The sequence below is a fragment of the Phoenix dactylifera genome, chromosome 10 (assembly GCF_009389715.1).
Source record: "Phoenix dactylifera cultivar Barhee BC4 chromosome 10, palm_55x_up_171113_PBpolish2nd_filt_p, whole genome shotgun sequence".
NCBI lineage: Eukaryota > Viridiplantae > Streptophyta > Magnoliopsida > Arecales > Arecaceae > Phoenix > Phoenix dactylifera.
In genome coordinates this window covers 3,039,928-3,054,120 of record NC_052401.1, presented here as the reverse complement: position 1 = coordinate 3,054,120, position 14,193 = coordinate 3,039,928, and the positions used below count along the sequence as shown (strand labels likewise).

At 48.1% G+C, this 14,193-nt stretch overlaps 1 protein-coding gene across 1 annotated transcript; it reads right to left on the bottom strand.

The window, feature by feature from the left end:
• Positions 1-1,050: 1,050 nt before the first annotated feature.
• Positions 1,051-6,097, bottom strand: LOC103713811 (dihydrolipoyllysine-residue acetyltransferase component 5 of pyruvate dehydrogenase complex, chloroplastic-like). The gene is made up of 6 exons (XM_008800837.4): positions 5,091-6,097; positions 4,805-4,996; positions 4,607-4,694; positions 1,738-1,808; positions 1,540-1,623; positions 1,051-1,424 (listed from the first exon to the last, which is right to left on the bottom strand). Exons 1-6 carry the CDS (start codon positions 5,982-5,984, stop codon positions 1,320-1,322), a joined length of 1,434 nt encoding a protein of 477 aa, XP_008799059.2. The 5' UTR covers positions 5,985-6,097; the 3' UTR covers positions 1,051-1,319.
• Positions 6,098-14,193: the final 8,096 nt, after the last annotated feature.

Sequence of the window (14,193 nt, the reverse complement as noted above, 5' to 3'; positions counted from 1 at the left end):
AATATATTCCAAGCTTTATGCATGGTTAATTCCTGAACCAAATGCTGTATCTTTATAGCTACTATTAAATTCTCAGACTGGGTTGTTGTAAGGTGATGTTTGGGCAATTATCTCCTCTCTATACAATAGATTTCATTTTCGGGACTGCTTCATGCAATGCAATCTTATTTGTAGATGCACATTACTGAGGAATAACAATCCCATATGGGATAAGTTATGGGTTGTTGTAGTGTCTATAAAAAACTCTTGGGCCCATCCATCTAAATGCTCGGATTTTTAAATAGGATGTTAGGCTTGTTAGCATAGTATCAGAGCCCCCACGATCCTTCTTTACCTTACCGAGACCTCCATACTCCCACTTGATAGCAGATTTGATTCATATACCAACCTTGAACACAAGATATGCCAAAGAAAAGATGAAAGCATCAAGTTCGCAAAGCATAGGGAACAGTTGCTTCTGCTTAAAGCTAGGAAAATTTTAACGTAGCTAAGGGATCAATGCTATTATTCAGGCTCCAGAACCATCCACAGCACAGGTGCCAAATCTTTTCAGTATTACTGAGACAAAAAATAGAGCACCACTGCTTTCTGAATTTTCCCTGACCTGTATTGAAAGCTGTTCTTCCGAGAGCAACCAAAGCTACCGGTATTTGTGACACTTGCGCATTGGTTCCTTAAAATATCTCTTAACCGTAACAGTTCATGCAGGGATAGTTTCTAGGTCAATGCCAGGCTTATTTTTGTTAATCCAGAATAGGATCCTCTGCATCACTGATCTGTTTAAGACGTGACGTGTGACCTGATTTCTAGGCTATGCATTTACTTAAAAGCCTGCTGAAACTTCTACACCAAGAGGGGATTCTGAATGTGTGATCAAACTTTTTCTAAGTGCATGACGTTCTGAATGGAACGAAGACATGGCAATTATACCTGCCAATGTACTATTCTCTTTTCTTTCACCACTTGAATCTGGTTGCGGATAAGTGCAGTTAGGTGAGAACTTAAACATTCTCAGCTTCTATTAGAATAGCAGTCACACCTTACAAAATCTGTCTCGCAAAAAGCAAAAAACTTTATTTGAAAATAGCAAGGGGACAGATTCAAGAGTGAATTATGCAGTCAACAAATCAAAAGAAGATCCAGTTCCCTCAAGACCTACAAGAGGCTATGAGCCGGGTTGAACATAAAATAGCTAGCTCATATTACAACAAGCACCTATCCTGAAGCTCTACTTGTAAAACTATTTCCCTGACGAAGTTTACAAAATTCAGTTAATAGAAGAAACAGACCGTAAAGGAATATCTAGTCTGTTGCAGCAACTACAATGTCAGCTCTTTGGGATCCTCAATAATTTTGGCCAGAGTTTGCAAGAAGGCAGCAAGATCCGCTCCATAAATTACCCGGTGATCTGCAGTTACATTCACCTGCAAGAATTTGCAGTTCCATGGTTGAAAATTAAGCCAACCTAGGGCGCTTGAAAGCTAACTTTCAGGATCCTGGATCCACTGAGCAAAGGTTAGTGCAGTAGTAGGAAATTACCTGCATCTGACTCTTCACACCAATCCTACCATCCTTTGTGGCAACAACAGATGGCTGGGAGGCACCAACAGCCATGATTGCGCCCTGCATCACAGTTCAGAGTAAAATTGACAGTGAGACATATGGAATTAGTATCAATTGTTAACTGCACTTGTTTAAGAATATCGGAGTTGGAATTGATTCAGTATTAGCACTCACAGTTCCAGGAGGCAAAATTGCATCAAAACGGTCAACACCAAACATTCCAAGGTTCGAAAGAGTGAATGTACCTGCAGATTGAACAAAAGAAGAGGATAAAGTGATAGAAAAATGAGTTTCCAGTAATTGATGACAATAGTAGATCTACCAGTTTGATAAAGCAACTTTGCCAATGTTAACTATAATAGCTTGAATGCCACCCAACAGAAGATGGGCCACCGTACATTCAAGCTACAGACTTCTCAACTGTGAAAATTAAAATTAAAGGTTAAAGAAAGTAGAAACTAATTAACAAATGGCTTTTAAAGGTATACTAGATATCTTTAGTGAAGAGGAATAAGAATGTTTTTTTTTCAACTTGATATGATTTTGAGAGAGAGATAATTCTACAAGGAGTTACATAGGCTGTACACATCAAGTACTTCAACAAAGAAATAAAAAATCGCAATGCACGTCAAGGATTGACCTCAGCCCAGCAGTGGAGACCTATTTCAATCAAGAAGACTGAATAATCCCTGAATATGACTCTTTTCTATGATGTACTTAGTGTATTGTGACAGGAGAGGGAATTGATTCTTGCCCTATTAGTAGATTAAAATGTAATTTGAGGTATAAAAAGTCCTTTACTTCTAAACCAGGTTTCATACTGCAAAACATACTCAGCAAGACTTCATATTCCACATCATGTCAATCACACACCACCTAGCTCCTCTGTTACCTTCTTCCGCCCCTTTTTTCATTTCTTCTTCATACTCTCTTTCCCTCCATTTTTTGTTTTCTTCTTTGGTTTTTCCTCTCTCCAATGTACAGCTACTGTCAAATTCATCTTCTCTCAATTCCTACACTAGTTATAGTTATACCCTACCATCCTCTCCCCCACCCTGCATGTCCCCAATGGAGAAAACAAAAGGTATGTTAGTCTCCTTAATCTAACTGTCCCCTGCCCCTCTCCTTCACCATCTTACAAGAGTGCAAAAGGTGATCTGCGACAATATAAAACAAGATCAGTTGTAAAAGTATGTTGCTTTCTCTTTGAACTAGTCTGAACCTGGAAACATGAGGAATCTTCTAAGCTTCCTCAAATCTTACATGGAAATATGTTGCTTTCTCTTTGAAGTGGCAGCTGTCTTAGTTTTCTTTCTCATCCTAATACTTTAAAACTAAAGGTCTCATAGATTACTATCAGGGGTGCATGATCGACAAATTTAAGTAAATATTCTCTTTCTCTCAATAGATTTATGTCTCATAGTTATGCGCATGAGTTCTTATTTCTAAACACTGACTAGTATTTTATTTGGCAAGCAAATAAAAAGCCTATTACTTTATTTTAGTAGTAAGGTAGTGACCCCTGAAGACAATTCACACCTCACTGTCTTACTAAAAAAGACATACTCTCTGTATCTTAAGGAATAAGCATTGACCTGATGTGGTTTTCTATTGTTCTACATTACAGTGTGTTGTTTGAAATATTATGTACAAACACAGAAAAATGTGTATGTATCTGTGTTCCTCATATGAGTGCATATACATATGTGTACTCGCATGTATGCTTACAAACATATATATGTATGTGTTTTTCACACATATATAATATGTATTTTTGGCGTGAGTTAGGTATATGTATATGTTTATGCAATTCAAACAGGTGACTTGAAGTTTTCAAATATAACATAGTACATTGTATTTTGTGATACTTACTAGAAACATCAGAACATCCAAGGGGATATATAGTGTTTGATATATTTAGAAGAATCAAACATGTATTCTAAGGATTCAAAACATGCATATAACCACAACCATCAAGCCTTGCCTCAACTATTTGGGGCTAGCTTTAAGATTCACATTCTCCAAGCATTCCCATTTACGGCGACTTCTAAAGTTATCTCAAGGCTAATCTATACCCTTTTTGACAACTTTCATTTATGTTATTTTAAATCTCCCAGTCTACTTCAAAAAGCATTGACAAAGATGAAAAATACTCCTCCTTACTGCACTCCCTTCATATCTCAATCAGTTACATTTTCTTTGTGTGTGTGGGTACAACTCCTATAGCTCCTATACCCAAGAAAAGAAAAGAAGTTCCAGAGTCCATCTTTTCTAGTTTTACCGAAGATTCATCTCAACATTCTCATTACATCCAACTTATTTCATGAACCCTCTTTATGGCCCAATATTCTAAGTCATACAACATAGCAAACCTTATTATTATTCTATAAAGTTTCCTTTTACATTGCCATGTTATGCATCGATCACATAACACCTCAAAAGCACCTCTCTATTTCATCTAGCCAGCTTTATTTCTATTACATACGTTTTCATTTACCTATCCATGACTTTCTATTATAAATTCTATACACCAAAAATTTTGTAATATCTCTTGTCCATCAATCTTGATTGGAGCATCATCTATTCTATTCTCACCAAAACTATATTCCAGATATTCTATTTCTGTTTTACTGATTAATTTTTAGGACCTTATCCTCCAAGATTTCTACCAATAATAATAGCATTTAATGCTAGTTTGTTTTCATCATTCAATGGACATATCATCTATTAATGTTTTAATTAAACATTAATAAAGTTGTAAAACATTCTATGACAATATATGCCCATTGTGAAGACAGAACTGCATAGAACATGCCTCGACTAACACAAGCACAATAATGATACTTTTAAACCTCTAGTAAAAAGAAATATCGAGGATGAAAAGTTGCATATGTAAGGATATTTTTCCAGTTATTTAACAATCTAAAGGACCACTTCTAAAAATCTACGCAATTACAAATCCTTTATGCAATGAAAAAATTATGAAATTACAATTACAAAATGATTGAATGCTAGATGCATTATCTTGGGATGTAAAGAGTACCATTGTTGTACTCATGAGGTTGCAGCTGCTTAGCTCGAGCCTTATCAACCAACTCCTTCCATTTCCTTGACAATGAATAGATGTCAACCTACAAATACCAACCATGATATACACTTGTTATGGAAACACATAATTCAAAGATTTCCCAGTAACAGCCACAGAATAAATAAACATTAGTAGCAGTAGAAACAACATAACCTTGTCAGCATCCTGCAGAACCGGAGTAATCAACCCTCCATCGATAGCCACGGCAACAGCAATGTTGATGCTGCTGTTGTATGTGAAGCTCTTACCATCCCTACAGCTGGAATTAACAACAGGGTGCTTTGTCAATGCCAAAGCAGTCGCCTTTGCTAGCAGTGCAGTCATGGTCACTCCTTTCGACTTTATCTGATCTCAACAACACATCACAGAAACTTGAAAAACTGCAAATTTTAACATAAAAATTGCTCCTTTGATCAAAGCAAAGGGGGGGAATCCTCACTTTCTTGTAGAGGCTATCAAGTGCATCCGTGGTGATGGTATAACCAACCCGGAACGTAGGCACCGAGAGGCTCTCCACCATGTTCTTGCTGACGGCACCCTGCATTGTGGTGAATGGAACCACAGTGCCCAATTGGATGGCTGGAGAAGCTGGAGCCTTCACCGCAGCAGAATCGGAGATGGATTTCGGTGGAACACTCGACACAGGGGCAGCAGCAGCCGCCACCGCAGCCGCAGCTTCCACATCCTTGGCCACAATTCTTCCCATCGGCCCACTCCCGGCCACGGATCCCAGCTCCACCTTCAGATCCTTGGCGAGCTTCTTCGCATAGGGCGTGGCCACGATCCTGCGCCCGCTCTCAGATGCCGGATGGGTAGAAGAAACAGCGGCCTGGGAGGATTTCGGAGAAGGCGGAGGAGAGGATACGGCTTCTGGGGCGGTCTCTGAAGGAGATGGTGGGACTGGGGTTTCGGCGGCCCGAGGAGAAGCGGCGGGGGAGGAGGAGGAGGAGGCCTGGGATTTGGCAAGGGGGATCTCGTCCTCAGTCTCGGCGAGGAGGGCGATAGCGGAGCCGACTGCGGCGACGTCGCCCTCCTCGACCATGATCGCCGCGAGATATCCATCGTAGAATGTCTCGACGTCCATGTCGGCCTTATCAGACTCGACGACGACGACGCTCTCACCTTTGGAGAGCTTGTCGCCCTCGGCCCTCACCCAAGAAACGATCTTTCCCTCGGTCATCGTCGAGCTCAGCGCCGGCATGAAGATCTCGCGGATCTTGGCCTGAATCCGCGTGGTCAGCCTTCGGGATCCCCCGCCGCCAGAGGACCGCCCGCGGATGGAGGCGGAAGGGAGGAAGGGGGTGCCGAGATGGAGCTGGCCGACGCCCGCCATGGATTCTTGGCCTCAAGGAGGGGGTGGGGGGAGTCTCAGGAGCCACGATCGCCTCGGTAGTATCGAAGTGAGGGCGGAGGCCTCGACGGCCTCGGTAGTATCGAAGTGAGGGCGGAGGCCTCGACGGCCTTGGAGCCAGGGCCGGTGGACTCATGAGGGCTCGATGGGGTTTGGGTTCGGGTTCGGGTTCGAAATGAGATCAAGTTCCGTTTCACAAGTGTGAGATTAATTGTGTAATTTTGTATCAGGTAATTTTATGTTGGGATTTTTCTTTTCTTTCCTATTAATTGAAGACTGCCATGGTAGATCACTTGCTATTTGACTTTTAGCATCTTTCTAATTCAGGATATAGCTTGTCATCGTTCCATTCATCATGTGAAAAGTAATGTTTGAGATCATTTATGCGTCCTCATATTTAGAGAGTTATAAAACAAATTGAAGATCAACCATAAGAAAAACATGAGTGCTAATAACTAGGAGATAAACATGTTTTAGCTATATAATTTGGTGCAAAAAGTTGTTGCATATATATTTGTCCATGCTACGTTACTACACGTCAATTTTAATGTATATACAAATACTTTCTCCTTGGAAAAAGTATCTTTGAATATTTCCATATATCCATCTTTATATTTTTCTTTTAGTTTTACCAATAGGGTTCCATGTACATATGTTGATTGCTTAAATGTTAATAAAATATTATATATATATATATATATGAAGTAGATTGATGCTGAGACGTGCGTTTCAATATACGTATATATATCATATGTACAAGTATCATATGTATATGTATCATATATCTAGAAATATATGAAATGGTGCGTATGATATTATAACTGGTGCTCATTCTAGAAATATCAAATGCAAGTATTATACAATGAAAAAGGCATAAATTATGGTGAGTAGCCAATTCTCAACAATGAGTAGGTATTGAGAACGAGAATGCTAGTTAACGTAGTTGGTAAGTTTTTAGGTTCAAGTCGTGTCCTCACCTTGATTTCGAGTTGAAAAATAAGGTATTGAGAATACATGTAGTCTTATCAACCAGGGTAATATTTGCAACAGTCACACCTTTCTTTTTCTTAAGAGGACATTTTGGGTTTGAGTCCTGCTTACCACTTCTCTAAATAAAGATAAATTATCTTAGATGGGTCTTCTTATTCTATCCCTAAAAGGAAATGCATGTCTCCAGGGGGGCCGATACATTTAGAGGCCTAACCTTTTCTCTCTCCCTCTATGCCCAACCCTCAAAACCTAGGTTCCTACTTCCTACCCTCACAACCATTAGTTTTACGTAAGCCTCATTTGCATGCCTTTGAAAGCACACCCATATCCTTGGCATGCCTCCTCGCAAGGAAGCCCAACTGACCCCCCTCCCTCATGAAGTACTCCTTTCTTCCACCACCCTGACCACCCAGAAACAAAGAAAGCGACGACAAACTCCAAGAGACCGATATCCGGAAAGAGTGCAGGAGAAGAATAAGCGGCGACGGCCATATAGATTGATGTGAGAAGGTGAACTCATCGAAAGAAAAGATTAGCAGAGAACGCTTCTGGCTCATCTCCTGCATCTTGTTCACAGATGGAAACGTTCCTTGTACTCTGCAATACCCACCCGGCGAACGAACGAGATATCCCCATCTGGTTCCCATCATTCCTTGGTTTGTTCTGGATCATCACATGTATCTGCCGATCGATCACAGTAAGGAAGGATGATGTAGAGCGGTCGCCTGTCATGGCTGGAGGCACAGCTGCCCCCACCAATGATGCTGCTGCTCCCCCCACGGATTCCCCCGTTGATTCACCTGGCGGTGCAAGGAGGGTGCGGTTTGGCGATGCTACAGTAATGGGCTCGGATGCCGCAGGCGATGTAGGGAGTACGGGTGAGACTCACGCTGTCACCCAAGTCTCGCTGTCACTTGGGAGCCCAGTGGGCCTATGGTACATTTCCATCGTGCCCAAGTTGTCATGTGAGTCTCGTGATGCGTCTCGGGATGGATAAGATTCGCTTGCTCGGTGTCCCCATCGCAGCGAAAGAGATGTCGTTGGTGCAGCGTGTCCAGAACCGGCTGGAAGGTGTCCTTATTGTCTATAATAGACAGGCTGACGCTACTTAGGTCGGTCTTGAGCTCCATATCAGTTTACCTCATGTCAAATATCGTTGTTGCAAAGACTGTACTGACGGGAATTGAGCGGCTCTTTTGGAACTTTTTTTAGGGCTTGTATGGTGGCGGCCATGGGGTGCATTTGTTAGAGGTATTGATTGCTCGGCATACAGTGAGGGCTTGTGCTTGAGCCACAATGCTTCTAGATTCAGGTTAGGACGGCTCGGTACGGTCGGGTGTGGACTGGTGAGGTGGCTCTAAGCAGCCGGAGGTGCTCCTATCTGTGGTGGGAGATTTGCAAGTATGTGTCCACTGCCTTGGTAAACTCCATATGGCTGATCGACGATGGGCGGAGTATGAATATGGTGAAAGACCCATGGGTTGACTCTCTCCCAATGAGACTCCGGTCGACCGTGGTCAATATCGAGGTTATGAACGAACTTTGGGTTTGTGATCTACTTCGGCTGGAGGGGATGAAGTGGTATACGAACAAGATCGGTCAATTGTTTGGAGAACATCTCGCAGAGAGAGTCTGGTCGCTTTCGGCTCTAGGGTGTGCTAGTCCATATGTGAAGATTTGGTGTATGTCCTGTAGACCCAATGTTAAAGTGGGAGGCATCTACCACATCTTCCAAAGTGAGCATTGCTGCTCGGTTTGGTCTTCCCTCGAGGGTGGCATTATTTTTGTGGAAGGTGGCCTAGGATCGGTTGCCGACGAGATTGGTGCTGAGTAGGAAGGGACTGGGCATCCAACCCCAGTGCTCTAACTGCCAAGTGGATGAGACCATGGACCATGCTTTGCTCTAGTGTGAGTGAGCTAGGAGGGTCTGGAGGCTCATCAAGATCCCATCGGATATATGGAGCCACCTCGGTTCCTTCTTGCAGGCAATTCGTCGATGGGCCGGTGCCACCCCAGACGTGACAGGTGGCTGTTAAGGCAACTTATACTGCTTACTAGATCTGGTTGGCCATTAATGCCTGGACCTTTGGCTAGAGTAGCCCTTCATTAAGATTTGTTGTAGAGCGTGCCCGGGTATAGGTAGCAAAGATTACTCATGTAGACCCGTCGTATGGATCTTTGATAGCTCGGGGCACCTAGGGCTCTTCCTTTGCTCATGTGGTGCCTCGGATGGTGTTTTTCACCAAAGAGTCCCCACCCCTAAGTTTTCTCAAGGTCAACTTCGATGGATGCACGCTAGATGGTGGTAGGATGGGAGTTGCTGGCTTCGTCATCAGAGACCCGGATTTTAGGATGGTGGTTGTTGGAGGTTGCCAGATCTTCAACATCTTAGTTCCAGAGACCGAGCTGAGGGTGGCATGGGCCGACTTGGGTCATGCTCGGCATGTATTGTGGGCTAGTGCAATTATGCTTGCGAGCAATTCTGCTACGATGATTAGCTGGATCCAGTGTGGCACTGACAATGTGGGAGAGTGCCACCTCTTGCTTCGGGACATCTGGGCTCTAATTAGCGGCGGTGTGGCCTTCTAGGCCAAGCATGTATTCAGAGAGGCTAACGAGGCCGTGGACTAGGTGACCTTGTATGTGGCTAGTCACTCCGGAGGTGCTCTATAGGTTGGAGAGAGGAAATTACCTAGAGTACTCCGAGACTTGTTGTTTTCCGACCTTTTTAGATGTATCCGTACTAGAATGTATGAATTATCTATTTTAGCAAAAAAATAGAGATATGCCGCATAAGTCTATTAGCTTAGAGAAATTCTCTTCCTAATAGTTTGAATTTTTAAGCTGTAAATTCTTGATAAATCATAAGTGTTGCTGGTGGTCCAAACCGAGAACGATTGGCACTGCGGTGTGAACGGGGTTCCGTCTGAGTTGTCTTGGTTGGTGTTGGTTGCGCTCCACCTTCCGCCAAGAGACCTGCAAACAAGCCTTGCACCACCACCAGGGTGGTGATGGCCCTCCGACGGTCAAGTCAGAGGAGATTGGAGGAGGAGGAGAGGTGATAATCGCAAGTAAGAGAGTGCTCTGGGAGATATTGCTCACCCCCCCCTTTCTCCCCCCAGCCGCATATATACCTGGCTGGGGGGTCTCTCAGGGGGGTTCGTTATCGTGGGGCACGATGGTGTGGCCACTGACATGGCCGTTACAGGGCGTCGTGGAGCAGCACCGGGTACGGCCACGTCAGGGCATAGTGGGGCTCCGCTTTGTACGGCTGATGCAGGAGATCGTGGAGCAGCATCGGATACAGCCGTTGCAGGGAGTAGTGGAGCAGGAGGCCGCGGCGTGCCTCTGGGGAATAGCCTGTCGTTATCAAGAGATCTCCGACTCGGGGTCGGAGCGCTGGATCAAGGGGCAGCCGACTCGGGGTCGGGCTGCGGAGCCGAGGATATCCGACTCGGGGTCGGATTGCTGGATCAAAGGGCAGCCGACTCGGGGTCGGGCTGCGGAGCCGAGGACGTCCGACTCGGGGTCGGAGCGCTGGATCAAAGGGCAGCCGACTCGGGGTCGGGCTGCGGAGCCGAGGATATCCGACTCGGGGTCGGATTGCTGGATCAAAGGGCAGCCGACTCGGGGTCGGGCTGCGGAGCCGAGGACGTCCGACTCGGGGTCGGAGCGCTGGATCAAAGGGCAGCCGACTCGGGGTCGGGCTGCGGAGCCGAGGATGTCCGACTCGGGGTCGGATTGCTGGATCAAAGGGCAGCCGTAGTCTTCCTGGGCGCGCGTGCCGGTCACGTGGGGCATGGCGGCTTATTTCCCCCGTAACAGTAGCCCCCCACTTCCGAGCCTGGAACCAGAAGGGGAACAGGTGAAGGGAGTGATGTTTCGGGATTGCCGCTGTTCCTCGGAGAGGCGCGCGTGCTTCGAGCTCCCCGTCCTTTTTATGGCGTATGGCGGTTATTGCTGACCTGGCAGTCTGAGGATTTCGGCGGACATCCTTCCTTAATGGTGTCGATTCGCCTTTGGGGCGCGAGCGACCCTTCGGCAGCCAGGCGTCCTCTGGCGTCATCGAGGCGTCACTTGCCTTTCCGCCTATTTAATCGGGGGCCTTTCCCCGTCCGTCTTCTTCTTTACAGATATTTTCAAGTTTCCCCTTTGCGCAGCTGTTGCTGCCGTCGGACTGTTCACTTGTTTCTCCTTTGGCGCTCTCGGAGCCGTTCTTACCTCTTTTCCGGTGAGTTTTCCCCATTCTTCTACTTAGGGCTCTCCATACTTTCCCCTCTTATACTAGTGTACTCCAGTCGCTCCGGTCTTTCCCCCCTTCCTGTCCCCGTCCTGACCGTAGGTTTATTGGCCATTAGGAATGGGCGAAGTGAGAGCAGACCAAATTAAGTCGGAGCTGGTCGCCACAGACTTAGACAGACTCGTGGCTCGGTACCACCTTCCCGAGGCCTGCAACGCCACGCTCCCGGGGCCTGAGGAGAGGATGTCCCATCCTCCTCCAGGGAAGATCGCCATCAATGAGGGCATTCTCCAGGCCGGGTTCCGCTTTCCCCCTTCGGACTTGGTCATGCAGGTGCTACGGGGTTTAAGAGTGGCACCGACGCAACTGGTGCCGAACTCGTGGCGGGCCCTGACGGTCTTCCAGGTTCTCTGCCGTATGCACGAGATCCCCGCCACCCTGAATGTTTTTTGGGAGTTCTACAGCCTGAGCGGCCACCCCCAGGACAAAGGGTGGTGGTGCTTCGCAGCGCGGCGAGGATGCGGCCTTGTCAAGGAGGCTCCTACCTCCATTCACAAATGGAAGGAGCGCTTCTTTTTTGTTGATGCAGATCCCTCTTGGGAAATCAGGGCGACCTGGGAGACCCCGATGAAGTCTCCGATCGGCCTATCGAGACTGTCAAGGGAGGAGTCCGATGGCTTGGCCGCCTTGAAGGGGTTGGTTGCCGAGGGCCAGCTCCCCCCGGTGGCCCGCCTTATTTCCGAGGATACTTTGGTGAATGTCGGTCTGAGCTCGGTCCCCACCGACCGTGAGTCCGCCACCGATTCTTTCTTGACTTTTTCCCTTCTTTCGTCCCGTTCTTTCCTTTGGTTTCTCCGTCTCCGACTATCCCGTCCTTTTTGCAGAGATCGACGACGTCATGCGGTCGGTGAAGACAAAGGCTGTTGGTAGGGCGTCCCTGCTGGAAGCAGCCCAGAGGAGGAAACGAGCTCTTCCGAGCGGGGCCCCACCGGCGAAGAAGTCCCGTAAGGAGGTGCCTCCGACGCCGACCGACGAGTCCGGGCCCACCGATCAGGGAGACGTCGTGGGCACGGACCGGCAGCTGACGCTGTATCAGCCCTCCGGTGGTAAGATTGCCGCTACTCCGGAGGTATCATCCGAGCCTGCCCGAGACGGACGGGTCGGACGTGATCGGTCCCCGACCCGGCCTTCGACTCGGTCGGCTCCTGATGACTCGAGGAGGGACGCGCCGAGGCCCCGACCGAGCGGGACCCTATCAATTCCTGGGGTGACCCCCGCCCCGAGCGCGATCGGCCGGACTCTTCCCCAGGCGATGGATAGGGGTAAGGCTGCAGAACCACCGTCCGGCTCTGGGGAGAAATCGGGGTCTGCCTTCACTACTGATGGCGCCCGAAATCTCATCGAAACAGTGCTGCTGGAGAAGGACCGTCGGCGGGTCCGGGAGTTGGAGGTCTCTGATGTTGGGGCTGCCAGCTGTGTCTGTCTCATGTCGGTGAGTGTTCTTCTGGCCGCTTTTCACCATTTATTGGCTCTGTTGTTCTCCGCCTGACTCCCTTATTTTTCCTATTTCTTAGCTCGCCCAGTACATGATCCGTCTGGAGGAGTGCTACAAGGAACAGGCGGGGCTTCTGGCGAAGGCCGAGGACCGGCTGAAAGCAGTGGAAAAGGGAGGCCAGGCTGTGGCAGGCAGGACGACCGGGGACTTCGAGGCGAGGCTCCGGGAGGCCGAAGAGCGGGCACTCGGCTTTGCTGCCCTCGAGAAGCAACTGTTGGAGGCTCAGGAGCAGCTCAAGGTTGCCTCGGGTCTCGAGGGCGAGGTCAAGAAGGCGGATGAGCGGGCCGAGAAGCAGTCCCGGAAGGCTGCCGACTACCGGGAGAGGTGGGAGAAGGCCCAGCGGTCAGCCGACAACGCCCGCAACCGAACCCGGTCTCTTGAAGCTAAGCTGGGCGAATTGGAGTCGGCCTTGGAGAAGTCCCGTGCGAGCGATCAGGAGCTTCATTCGCGCCTGACGGAGGCTGAGGCTGCTCGCATTGCTGCCGAAGCGAAGCACAAGGAGGCTCGGGCTGAGCTGCTGAGGGTCTCCACCGAGGCGGAAGGCCGGATTGTGGCGAAGGTCTTGGAGGCGAAAGGCCAGATTATGGAGCGGGCAGAGGCGGCGCTGGCCGAGAGGAGTGCGGAAATCGGGCGTCAGGCGGTAGAGGCTTATCGCCAGTCCGCCGAGTTTGCTCATGATATGTCGGAGGCAGTACAGACCTATCGTCAGTCCGACGAGTTTGTCCGTGACGCGTCGGACGCGGGGGCCGAAGCCTTTGTCTTAAGCTTCGAGGAGAGCCTGGCAAGGGTGTCGGCTAAGTACCCCGAAGTTGACCTGAGCGAGATCTCCCTTCTCGACTCCTCTCCGGCGCCATTGCCTGTTGGTTCTCCTGCTGCTTTCCTACCTCCTGCGGACGAGCCCGACGTTCCCGAGCCGGGAGTTCCTCCAAGCTGACCTCTTGTACCTTTCGTTGTCTTCTTTTTTTTGTATACCGGCGTTTTGCCAAATTGTATGGGCCTCGGCCCTGAAACAATGAAAATTAATGCAAGTTGAATGTTTCTTCATCTCGCCTTCGTCCTTCTTTTTCTTTTAACTCTCGGTAGCGTCTTGCTGACTCCTGGCTCCCGAAATTCTTCCGGCGCTAGGCCAGGCATCCGAGGGTTAGGCCTCAGGAAACTCTTCCGGCGCTAAGCCAGGCATCCGAGGGGCTAAGCCAGGCATCCGAGGGTTGGGCCTCGGAAATTCTTCCGGCGCTAAGCCAGGCATCCGAGGGTTAGGCCTCGGGAAATTCTTCCGGCGCTAAGCCAGGCATCCGAGGGTTAGGCCTCAGGAAATTCTTCCGGCGCTAAGCCAGGCATCCGAGGGTTAGGCCTCAGGAAATTCTTCCGGCGCTAAGCCAGGCATCCGAGGGTTAGGCCCCAGGAAA

Bases quoted from the DNA above. Each gene is read 5' to 3' on its own strand.
- LOC103713811 (XM_008800837.4), bottom strand. From the start codon at position 5,984: ATGGCGGGCGTCGGCCAGCTCCATCTCGGCACCCCCTTCCTCCCTTCC. The intron at 4,695-4,804 runs GTTATGTTGTTT...TGGTATTTGTAG, and splicing joins TTCTGCAGGATGCTGACAAG to GTTGACATCTATTCATTGTC. The intron at 1,624-1,737 runs GTGAGTGCTAAT...ACTGTGATGCAG, and splicing joins CAATTTTGCCTCCTGGAACT to GGCGCAATCATGGCTGTTGG.